The sequence below is a fragment of the Zea mays genome, chromosome 7 (assembly GCF_902167145.1).
Source record: "Zea mays cultivar B73 chromosome 7, Zm-B73-REFERENCE-NAM-5.0, whole genome shotgun sequence".
NCBI lineage: Eukaryota > Viridiplantae > Streptophyta > Magnoliopsida > Poales > Poaceae > Zea > Zea mays.
In genome coordinates, this window is record NC_050102.1 from 176,907,808 (window position 1) to 176,920,086 (window position 12,279).

The window sequence follows — 12,279 nt, forward strand, 5'->3', positions numbered from 1 at the left end:
TCGTGCTTCGGTCTCGTTACGCGACCGTCTCCATTCTAACCAGCATGTCATTATCCTAAAAAACCCCACCGGACCGGCAAGTTTTAGGGTGGCCGTGCATGGGTCAAGCACGCTTATCCAATGGCCGGCGTCTACCGTGGGACTTTCGAACTGATGTTCATAGTTTGTGACAACAAATATTGGTTCAACGCATGGTAGCCTACTGTACAAGAGATAAGCATCGAGGGCCAAGTTTTTTTGTGTTAAGAAATGGGACGCTGCGTTAACCAGCACCACTGGATACCATTCTGAGAATCGGGTGAGGTAATGGCTCTAGTCAGAAACCACTGAAATTAAACAAATCTGTTTGAACATATCCTTTTGGAAAGGAAAGCTCGATTAAAGATCAGACGGGAGGACAATAAAAATTTGAGCATTTCCCTCAGGGCAAAGGATGAAACCATATGCTTTTAGCATTGACTTCTTAACTATCCTCTACAAAGTTGCAGCCTCAAAGTAGACGAAGGACGAAAAATATGGTGAAGTTGCCCTTTACCACTTTTTCTGTAACATACCTATTATTCCTCTTATTGCGGCGTTGCTCCTTGTCTGTTATTATTCCCCTTATTGTGCGATGCTGCAGGGACCACCAATAAATTTTAGTGGATGACATCTATGTAGTTCGCTGACGTATAGATGGATTGCCGAGCCTTGTGTCAACATGACTGAAAAAAGTAGCTTTACCGCAAAGCAGCAGTAACTCGTGGACAGAGCGAACACAGAATGGATAGCTTCTGTTGCTCGCTATGCATATTCTTTCAGGATATGATTGCCGTCCACAAAATGACCCAGTGCTGGTAAGGACGTGAACGTTATGAGGTAGTGCACGCCTCAAAGAAGTGCATGGCCATACGTGCATGCCCACGAGGTTGCGACCCCAGTTCAGACATCACAATATACGATGCATAAACTAAAGACAAAAAGATCTGTCTGCAAAAGGTAAAGCTACTTTTCAGTCATCTAAGTTTACATCCATGTATGTCAGACCAACACCTGTTCCAGTTTTCTAAAAAATCATGGAACATCATTCCTAGTGAGAGCAAAGAACCGAAATGTTCCTTCTTTTCCGAAGCTTGGTTCCATCCCCTGGGCCCTGAAATGCATGGTTTTTAAAACGATGTGCTATGAGATACACGATCACGTACCAGGGTAATCTACAACTAGCATCAAGAGCAACTGGTAGTTACAATCTAGAGTTCTAGTACATCAAAGTCTCAATGTATCAGGGTAGCTCTCAACAAAACACTGGGAAGATGAAATAAGACAAGCCAAACGTAGCAGGGTAAATTTACAAATCTACAATTTGTTGATCAAATAAAGCTGAAATCAACTGGTAAAACAAGGCAAAATCATTAACTTTGCCGGTCAAAAACAGTGGCAGTATATTGACAAATCTACAAATTGTTATTCCATGCCATGTCTGAATTTGGAATTACACTAGCAATAGTACATTAATAATTATTTGGACACTTTTTAAGAACCATTTGGTCCTTATATGATAGGAAATATTAATTTCAAACTAACTTAAACTGCTACTTAAGTGCTCATCTTCCTGCTCTGCAGTCTGCACACACAACCACTAATTCACTACTTACCAATTGTCGAATGCAAATACAGTTCAAACTAGATTTGAAGAATTTGATCAAAGAGAAATTCAGATTTATGCCAATTTGGGGATAAAACTAACTTTTGGAAAGAAAGACTATAAAATTAGTGGTTTGAAATTTTGAATTGATCACGAAATGAAACAACATTCAGACTAGCCATAGCATTATATAATCCCCAATTGCATTTTCTAATTAAAATTTTGATCTCCATTGATCAACTTATAAAGTTAGGACCTAAACATTCAATTCTCATGTCAAGGATCCATGCAACACAACCATGAGAAGCAAGCCTAGGAATTTCCTGTGCAAATTACTCTAAATTAAATTATATAACTTCAAGGCAAGCTACTACCAAGAATTATTATAAAGTTTTTAGGATCTAAACACACAATTCTCATGTTCAATAACTAATGTCAAGTAGTTCAGGTTCGGCCATGTAATTGACCATCTGGCACACCCTCGCACCATCTGTTTTAGAAGCTCCATAAGTAGAGAAATCCTCCAAGTTGTATGATTCAGAAAAGAAAATATCTACATGCAACCAAGTACAGAAACAAGTCCAAAAATCATAATGTGGGATTAAGATATTGAAGAAAAGGCATATTCTAGTAAGAAAATGTTCACTTGTGACATACCAGTTAAACCCACATGGTGTGTTTTGTCACAATGGATACCAGCTTGCGAAGAAAGCATTTTACACTGCAAGGCTTGGTCAGCCGTTTAATGTTTTCTGGCAAGCAACCTGTACATTACCAAAGGAAAACATAACATTATGGCTATAAGAGAGGATGTTGGTGGATGAGTTCAAGCATTGGAGTGCAAACTGAATACATTGTTTTGTACGATAATAGTCTGTCAAAGAGAAACCATTGAGTGAGATGCCCTAAAGAAAATTATGTGATCGTGGTGGAGCTCAAATGGTTCGGTTCAATGACCAAAAGATGAAAAAAAAGAGTAGCAAAGATAATTTAAGTATTTACAAAACCAAAAAAAAGAATTGAACAGGAAGTCACCGAAGTTGAAGTTTTCGTCAACTCCCTTATGGCCATTGTAGCATAAGATGATGCTGGTAGAGTAAATTCTAATTTCACAGCCAGTTTCTCTGGTGACAGATCTGAGATGCCAATTGATTTGGTTTCTACTGAGCTAGCTTCAATGGTTGGTCCAGAGGTGTCCAATAAAACTTGCAACCTGGAATCACTTGATGGACAACTGCAAGTCCCATCAGATAATGGCTCATTTGTTTCTGATAACTGGGTTTCTGATAGAACATCTAAATCAGTTGGTACTAAAGGTGTATTGTCATCTGTGTAAGTCATCAGGTCCCTGCATTCATTAAAAACAAATCATAGCACCAAATGTCCTACAATATACATGTACAGCTTGGGTTGTTCATCTAAATTCACTATGAATAAAAATATAGAAAAAAAAAAGTTTAAATCTAAAAGATAAGGGGCAAAGCATTTGATCCAACAGAACAGAAAAGGTCTACTTGTATTGCATGTACCATTCAAAATCAATAGGGCGTTGGAGTACGCGGCGGTAACCTCCTTTCATGCTTGTAATCGAGAAGTCCCTAACAATGATGGTCAAAGAAATGCATGACAAATAAGAACTTGCTCCACTGGCCTAAGTATATTGTGCATAAGGAACCAAAAGGAATCTATCCCCAATATGCAAATGCCTACATAAAAAACTTGCTCATTTGAAACCTATATAGATGAATGCCATTTTAAACACTCATTTTCCTTCTGGTGAATTCAGAAGGAACTTTCAAGTGGCAATGTATAATTACAGTTCGTAAGCACCACTAAGCTGTTCAAAAGAGGAGTAAGATAGCAAACAAAAGGACCTTGTGACAGAGTGACTCACTTGATACCATGGGCGCTCTCTATCAGGCTAATGCCATCCTGTGTCACAAAATTAAGATGAACATTATAGTAATCATTGGAGAAGAAATCATTTGAACATGTGAAACTCTATCACCACTTCATACTATGACTGGAAGAATTATGTATTCCATGAGTTTATAAAAAAATGAATCTCATAGATTTAGTAATTGATGAAAGAACCACTCTAAAAGTTAAAAGGAACTTCATGACCTAATAAATTATTTCCTCATCATAACTTTCCAAATAATATATCATAACTAGATAGCCTAAATAATATGCATGTAAACAGAAAATTTCCAAATATGTACTTTCTTGGGCATAAAAGAGCATAAGATGCTTGTACAACATAATCTAGAAATCATTACAGATGCTTCTTCAGTTCATAACACAACGAACCTCTTGAATAACTGAAAAGTTCATGACAAAACCCATTACCTTCTTGGCTATTTCATGATAAATCATAGTAACTTCATTCCCAGGAAACAATGTTTCTGACCTGCACGTGGAAAAGGGTAAGCATAAGTGCATAACACTAAAATCACAAAAACATACAACATAAACATATGCTCCTCAGTCTTCACCCAGGCAAAGGGAGAACAACATCCTCAAACGAATAGACTGCCTTCAATAAATCTTCAGAATCAACTACCTAGAAAAGAAGCATGATTGGGAATTTTGTTATATCAGTCTTATGCAAAGGTACGCCATCAGAAGTATGATCAATAACGATTTTCTATAGCATACCTTCACAGATTGGATCATTTCTTCAGTAAGTGTTTCACAAGACATTTCCATTTCAGGTGAATTAACGTGGCTATCATCGTCATCAAATGTATCTGTGGTAATTGCTTCTCCAAGGGAGGACCCAGTTTTGTAAACTAAGTCACCTTCTACAACTTGTGAAATACCTGTGAGTTCAGCCATTAGCATATAAAGACGAAACAAGAGTATATATTAGTTCCCACTCCCTAGAAAGCCAAAGGTTTTCCCGTTAAAAAAAGGTAAAGGTTAGTTTTAGAACAACAGCTTGAACGAGCAGCAGAATCCTATGCACAAATAAACTTACCATACTTTTCCACTCTCATACTTGCAGCATGATTCCATAAGTAACTCTGGTAGCTATGTACATACCTGCACAGCATGGATCCATTGGAGTACCAGAGCACAAAGTAAATACGAAAAGCCCTAACAATATATTCTGACAATAGATTTTGAATACTAGTTTCTTACATAAAAGTGATGTACCACATTCTTCATTACATACTAGCAATAAAAGGGCAGACCCAGTGATGGTGGCTCTCACATGAGTGGGGTTTGGGGAAGAGATAAACCAAGGCTACTTTAAACCAAGCCTTCCACCCGCAAATGCGAAGAGGCTACTTCAAACCCGCGACCTGGTGACTGAGTGAGACAGCTCTCAACACTGCACCAGGCCTGCCCTTCCATTACATACTTAGTAATACGAACAATGTTTCAAGTCGTCCGATTAATCGCGATTAATCGTCCAAGTCAGTTTGGACCAATCACGATTAATCGCCAAGTCGTCCGACTAATCGCGATTAATCGTCCAAGTCGGTCAACCAGAACAACCAGCGAGTCATCCGACTTGAAAACATTGAATACAAATGAAAATTTAGATAATGTATTGCAACATACATCAGCCTCAGTGCTTTAGGTATAGCCATTAGTGCTTGTAGATAGTTGCCAGGGTAGTTCTTCAATCTCTGAAGCTGGAAATGAAAGAAAACATAGTCCTAAGGCTACCACATTATTGCAATTTAATTCAGACTGACAGCAACCAAGAATGTAAAATCTTAAAATGGTAACAAGAATGAACAGTAAAATATGGCATTCATGAATTATCTGACCACTTAGAAATATTGGAAGTTTGGAACAGAAAATGCAAACTCAGTCCCACAAAAGCAGGACAGAAAGAAAATATTCAATTTATTACCTTACTGTGCAAGTAAACAACTTTTATCTTATGGTGGATACATTTTTTACAGAACTAATTGTGTACCACTCGATGTTTCAAATTGCTATGAGTAAGGCTGTCTGTATGGCGCTGCCTAGTACTGTAGTACCTAGAGGTGCCTAAATTAGTATAGTGAGCACATGTCTATCAAGGCATGCAAGTATTTGAGTAACTTTCACCACTCTGGACCAATTGCAAGGCTTTGTTTACCTCTCAAAGCGTCCTAGTTTGAAATGGAAGCTAAAACCGAGCTGCTAAACTTAAACTTCATGAGTGAACTGCACCAAACACCTCAACAGTTCTGTACTCAAGAAAGCTCTTGGCAGGCTGGAAACACAAATGCCTACAGCTTACTTTTTAATATAAGTGGACTCTGCAGGAAACTACGGAGTAGGAGCCTAATACCAATAAAATCCCAGCATCACAAAACTATGCAGTAAATGTGCTAGGAGGGAAAAGGTGTGTGAATCTATTTCGTTACATGTGCCATGCTTGCAAAAAGATCACGGAAACTTACAATAGCTCTCTCCACTGTGAGATGTCGGGGCATGCCCCTAAGTGCTGCATCAACATCAACATGCCATTTATAATGTACCTGCACGTCATCATTGCATGAAACTGCTAGAAAAATATTCACATTTAACATAAATTATCTAGTTATTCAACAGAGAAAAAAACAATATCGCCTACCCTTGTACCAAGAATCAAGCTAACAGCATGTCTCCATTCTCCTCTGAGCAAAGCAGCACCAACAAAGTGGGTAGGTACAGAACCGCTGCCAAAGCGCTAGCAAACACAATGGAACAGACTATTATGTTGTGCAGAATAACAAACAAAAAAACATTTCTTAAAAGGCATAAGAAGCAAAACGATGAACTACACATCACACAATAACATAAAAATAGTAGTGACTTGAAGCATGTTTCCTGTACCTGTAAGCCATAGTAATTGATAAATCCATTTTTACTTAGACCATTAACTGCAGCATTTATATCATCGGCCGATTCTGCAATAACATTCCTGGAAGAGATAAAAGAAACGGGAAACATGAATTCAATCTTTAATTAGAAAACAAGGTCATGGCCTGAGTAAGTGGACCATGTTAGCGATATATGTCTATATTTGTAGATACATGTCCAGATTTGTATTTACGTTCCCATATTTGTAATCTCCTATACTTCTATATATTTGGGTCCAGAGCCCTCATAATACATATGTCATATTTCTATCATGGTATTCAAAGCCAGTTTTTAGGGTTATTTTTCCTGGCTGCCACCGCCCTGCTCGTTCTCTGCCAGGGTTCTTCCTCATTTTTCTGATTGGCCGCCGATCCTCCGCTGGACAGGACTCCGTCTCATTCTTCTGATTGGCCGCTGATCCTCCGCTGGACAGGACTCCGTCTGTTTTTCTCATCTACCTGAGTACCTGACAGATTCCTGACGCCGATCTCATCTTGATCGGCCGATTCCTGTCACATGTGTGAGTCTGCTCCCTGCCGATCCATCTCTGCTGCCTTGTTTTTTTTTCTTTTTTCCTGTCGCCATCCCTTTTTGCTTCCTGCCGGTCAGCTGCTGTGTCGCCATCTCCTTGGTGTCACACCCATGGCCGAGGCGTGTTGACGTCTGTTTTTTATTCTGATTCTGACAGTATATGTTTTTCGTGCTGATTCTGCAGGAGAATATCTTTCTGATGCTCTTCGCCGGTTTCTTTCTACGCAAGGTACTCTTGCTCAGTTTTCTTGTCCTGGCACTCATGCTCAGAATGGTATTGCTGAGCGCAAGCATCGTCATCTTCTTAAGACTGCTCGTGCTCTTATGCGCGCTTCCTCTGTTCCCCCACATTTTTGGGCTGAGGCTGTTTCTACAGCAAATTATTTGAGTAACATTCAGCCTTCTTCCGCTCTTCAGGGTGGGATTCCTTTTGAGCGTCTTTGTGGTAAGACGCCTAACCATTCTAGTCTTCATCTTTTTGGTTGTGTGTGCTACGTGTTGCTTTCACCACGTGAGCGTACCAAACTGATGGCTCAGTCTGCTGAGTGTGTTTTTCTTGGGCACAGTGCTAAGCATAAGGGGTATCGTTGTTGGGATCCGATCGCTCGTCGAATGAGGACTTCTCGAGATGTGGTTTTTTATGAGACTCGTCCTTTCTATCCTCGTCCCTCGTCTTCTGTGTCTTCTGTGTCATTAGTTGACCCCGTCTTCATTCTGTTCTTTCCTGATACCCCTACTTCTACTATATCGGCTTCACATCCATCACAATCTTGTTCTATGTCTTCTTTGGGGTCTTCTTCTTTGCTTCCTGATTATTCCCTGAAGCCTCCAGTGACACAGGTTTACACTCGCCGCACAACTATCCCTTCTGATGCGCCATCTTCATCTAATAAGCCAGCTCCTGCTGCTTCATCTTCTCTTGATGTGTCAGCATCTCCTTGTGAGTCATCTACTCCTGTTGACTTGTCCTCTTCCGTTGAGTCGTTTTTCCCTGCTGCTTCTACAGCGGAGCCATCTCTTAGACGTAGTCACCGTCTTCGTCAGCCTACTGATCGGTATTCTCCATCAGCTTTTGTGAATATTGCTTTTCCTGAGCCGACTTCTTATCGTGATGCCATTCTTCATCAAGATTGGCTGAGGAGATCGCTGCTCTAGAGTGCACTGGCACATGGGAACTCGTACCTTATCCACCAGGTGTTTATAAGGTTAAGACCCGCTCAGATGGTTCTCTTGAGCGTTATAAGGCTCGTTTGGTTGCTCGTGGCTTCCAGCAGAAACATGGTCGTGATTATGATGAGACTTTTGCTCCGGTTGCTCACATGACAACTGTTCTCACTCTTCTTGTTGTGGCCTCTGTTTGTGAGTGGTCCACAGCTTGATGTCAAGAATGCCTTTCTTAACGTGAGCTGCGTGAAGAGATCTACACGCAGTCGCCACCTGGGTATTCTATTCCTGAAGGTATGGTTTGTCGTCTTCGCCGCTCTCTTTATGGTCTCAAGCAAGCTCCACGAGCTTGGTTTCAGCGCTTTGCGTCTGTGGTCATTGCGGCTGGGTTTTCTGCCAGCACTCATGATCCTGCGCCTTTTGTGCATATTTCATCTCGTGGTTAGACTCTTATCCTTCTTTATGTTGATGATATGATCATCACAGGAGATGATCCTGAGTATATTGCCTTCGTAAAGGCACGTCTTAGTGAGCAGTTTCTCATGTCTGATCTTGGCCCTCTTCGTTATTTTCTTGGGATAGAGTTTTCCTCTTCATCTAAGGGTTTTTATCTGTCTCAAGAGAAGTACATTCTAGATATTCTTGATCGGGTCTCTCTTACCGATCCGCGGACAATTGACACTCCTATGGAACTCAATGTTCATCTTCGTGCCACGTATGGTGAACCTCTTGAGGATCCTACTCGTTATCGTCACATTGTTGGGAGTCTTGTTTACCTTGGTGTTACTCGTCCTAATATCTCCCACTTTGTACATATTCTCTGTCAGTCTGTTTCCGCCCCCACTCAGCTTCACTATAGTCACTTGCTCCGGGTTCTACGTTATCTTCATTGAACTATCTCTCGTCGTTTGTTCTTTCCACAATCCAACTCTTTATAGCTCTAGGCATATTGTGATGCTACTTGGGCTAGTGATTCCTCTGATCATCGCTCTCTTTCTGCCTATTGTGTTTTTCTTGGTGGTTCCCTCATTGCTTGGAAGACTAAGAAACAGGTAGAGGTTTCTCGTTCGAGTGCAGAGGCTAAGTTACGTGTTATGGCTCTTGTGATTGCGGAGGTTACTTGGTTGCGGTGGTTGCTTGAGGATTGCCGACTCCTCTTTTGTCTTACAGTGCCAGTGCTATTAGTATTGCTCGTGATCCGGTAAAGCATGATCTTACCAAGCATATTGGTGTTGACGCTCATTATGGCGCATAATGATAGACAACATTCTAGAGTCCTTATAAGTTGTAACTTAAAACTTATAATCATTGATACACTGTATTAAAAACAAGCCATCAGGAATTTTGCCGCGATTCTAACGACATTTTCATAGTGCACATGCAGCATAAAATTTGGCAAAGCGCAGCAGTTCCACAAGGACCGTTCAATACGACCAGCAACCAGCATGCTATGCTGCCAATAGTGCCATACATAGTGCTGAAATGTGTAAAACCCTAGCCCTAGAGTGGGCTGAGTGTTCCATATATATATCAGGTACATGGGCTGGGCTCTAGGCCCATTACATTTAGACAGGAAAGGGAAGAGGCAGTCTAACACATAGCAAGGAGTACGCACCTCAAAGTAATTGCAAAGTGGTTCCCTCTGAGTCGACCAAGAGCAAGGCCCTCCTTCACGTAACTGGAGAGTCATTTGCAGTTAAGTAGTCGGTGATTTTAAATAAAGGGTTTCGTAGCTACATGCCTACATGCTTCACTGGTTACCTAAAGTCTCCAACTCTGATACCTGTGAGTTTGCTATTAAGAGCAGCCAGCCTGCTAGCATGCACTTTAAAAACTGTCACCTGACCAAAAGGCAGGGAATCAGGACAGTGGGGAAAAGAAAGAGGGAGATAGAGAGGGGGGTGCTTCCCACTGAGATCGGCCTTTCATCGAGGCTATTCAAATACTTTGTTTCCCGACCGTGACCAGATCATACTGGCCCAAATTGTCCAACAATAAACCAATAAATGGAAGAAAAAAACAGGAGATACCTGTTGGGTTGTAACAGCACGTTTATCCTTTGTCCCTGCAAATCCAAACGATCTTGGCTGTGGAAATTAATACCACCAACCAATCAATGGAGGTGACGAGAAAATTGAGCGACTCAACAGAAAACATGTGAAGTACTTTGATGAAGTAAAACATGGAGACTACCTGAACCCCTGCCAATTTTCCTATAACCCCTAGTGCCTCATGCGTGTCCTTGTTCTCCTTATAAAGGTGAAACCTGGTAACATTGCTTATTGTTACCAACTATATTTCAAAATCAGAATACATGAAATGTGAATCGCAAGTCAAAAGCACATCCTAACACATTCTTATCTCAGCAGGTCATATATGCATATGACAAAAGAAAAATGGCAGCACCTCAGGAACTTCCCCAGGTGATAAGGCCAGAATGTAGAGCCTCTACTGTCAAACGGCTTGTCATCTCTCCAGCCTGAAGTGTCCATGCCTCTCCTGTTCCTTCCCCTACCACAGCGTGGCCCTGAACCCAAGCGCACCCTAATGCATTTCTGAATACCATCATTGTGCTCAACTGTATCCGTGTTCAGGAACTTGAAATTCCTCTTGATGAACTCGTGCACCTCCTACGTCAAAACAATTACAGCGGGGCAGGTGACACTCATATCGTCCACATCCAGACATCCATTGAAACCACGCTCGAGATAACCAAACTCACGGATCGATGTGCCTTATCTGCATCAGCTGACAGAATGATTGGCGACAAATAACCATCACCTCCCTCCGAAACCCTCTCCAGGAATCCCCTCAAGGCGTGGTAATCCGCTTCGCCGCAGAGCAGCCGGAACGACTCGAGCGCCCGCGATGGATCCGCGGTGGCGTCGGAATCACCGTCCTCCGCATTATCTCCACTCTGCAAATCCACAAACACCACGCAGTCGAAGCGAGGTCAGAGCCTCGGACATGGCAGATGGCGGATAGGATTACAGTCCATTAATGCAAGCCTGCAGCGTGGGAGTTCGGGAGAGAAAGACCTCCTCGATGTCGGGGAGATCGAAGGAAGTGAGGCGGACGAGGGCGCCGTCGCAGGCGACCTCGTGGACGATGAAGTCGGAGTAGCGCTGCTTCAGCGCGCCGCGGAAGCCCGGGATGGAGGAGGCGAAGCGAGAGATGCCGACGTCGGGCTCTGCCAGCGGCGCGGGCGGGCGGGCTGCGTCACGGACGCGGAAGTGGGCGGCGGGGAGCCGGGAAGGGGTAGTGTTGAGGAGGACGGGCATGGGTTTTAGGAGGTGGCGGCCTCGCATTCTGCCGGGCGCCGGATTGGGGGAAGAGATTCGGGGAAGCAATCGGCTGTCCGCTTGTGCGCGCGTGGGCGCTTTTGTTTCTTCTTCACGCAGACGCTGCTCCTGAGTAGTCCTGCAAGTTGGGTCGGGCCGTGCCGACCCGGCACGGGCCCGTCGTGCTTCGGGTTTAAATTTTTCGGGCCGTGCTAGCACGAATTTCTTTCAGGTCGGGTTAAAACGTGCTCACCTTTTAAAACGTAGGTCCAGCATGGCCCTAAAGCACGACGGGCTTGCATCGGGCCGTGCTGGCCCAGACCCGGCCCGCAACTTGCAGCACTACGTGGAACCGAAGAGCCGTGGACGGAGAAACCGAGGAGCGTGGCTGCAGCTTGTAGTCTACGGACGGAGGAACCGAGGAGCCCCTCCCCTGGAATTCACGTCAGCCCACGAAAAGCCTTCTTCCTCCATCGTTATTCCTCCATCGCTATTCCTCCCGTTTGTGTGCCATTCCCTTCCCTGGAGGATTCAACGCACACCATCTATCACATCGACCGAACAGCTGTCGGACAAGGCCATGGTGGAGGACCTCCTCGCCGCCGCGCGGTCATTCCAGCTTCCAGGAGTTCTGCCGCTCGCAGCGCAAGGAGTCCTTCGGCCTCCAGCGCTGGCTCCAGCTCGTGCTCGGTGATGACGCCTACCGCCGCCTTGCCCTCCGGTCGTGCATTCCACGCTGCTGCCACGACGGCAGCAAGATCTTCCTCCGCTGCTGCTCTGTTCCTGACCCATACGGTCGTGCGTGCTGTGTACGTTCGTTCAGGACACGGT

The 12,279-nt window shown here is 43.3% G+C and overlaps 1 protein-coding gene across 3 annotated transcripts; it reads right to left on the reverse strand.

Moving 5' to 3' along the window:
* Positions 1–831: 831 nt before the first annotated feature.
* Positions 832–11,577, reverse strand: LOC100191435 (Pseudouridine synthase family protein). Of its 3 annotated transcripts, XM_035961156.1 has the most exons (21): positions 11,206–11,577; positions 10,890–11,084; positions 10,574–10,797; positions 10,361–10,433; positions 10,198–10,254; positions 9,929–10,008; positions 9,783–9,845; positions 6,446–6,533; positions 6,204–6,299; positions 6,031–6,108; positions 5,195–5,268; positions 4,605–4,669; positions 4,283–4,446; positions 4,120–4,187; positions 3,974–4,034; positions 3,519–3,556; positions 3,154–3,222; positions 2,660–2,972; positions 2,282–2,388; positions 2,112–2,177; positions 832–1,132 (listed from the first exon to the last, which is right to left on the reverse strand). In XM_035961156.1, exons 1-19 carry the CDS (start codon positions 11,473–11,475, stop codon positions 2,359–2,361), a joined length of 2,106 nt encoding a protein of 701 aa, XP_035817049.1. In that variant the 5' UTR covers positions 11,476–11,577; the 3' UTR covers positions 832–1,132; positions 2,112–2,177; positions 2,282–2,358. The 3 variants fall into 3 exon arrangements, with proteins under 3 accessions (XP_035817049.1, XP_035817048.1, XP_035817050.1); XM_035961155.1 differs by lacking the exon at positions 2,112–2,177; XM_035961157.1 differs by lacking the exons at positions 2,112–2,177; positions 3,154–3,222.
* Positions 11,578–12,279: the final 702 nt, after the last annotated feature.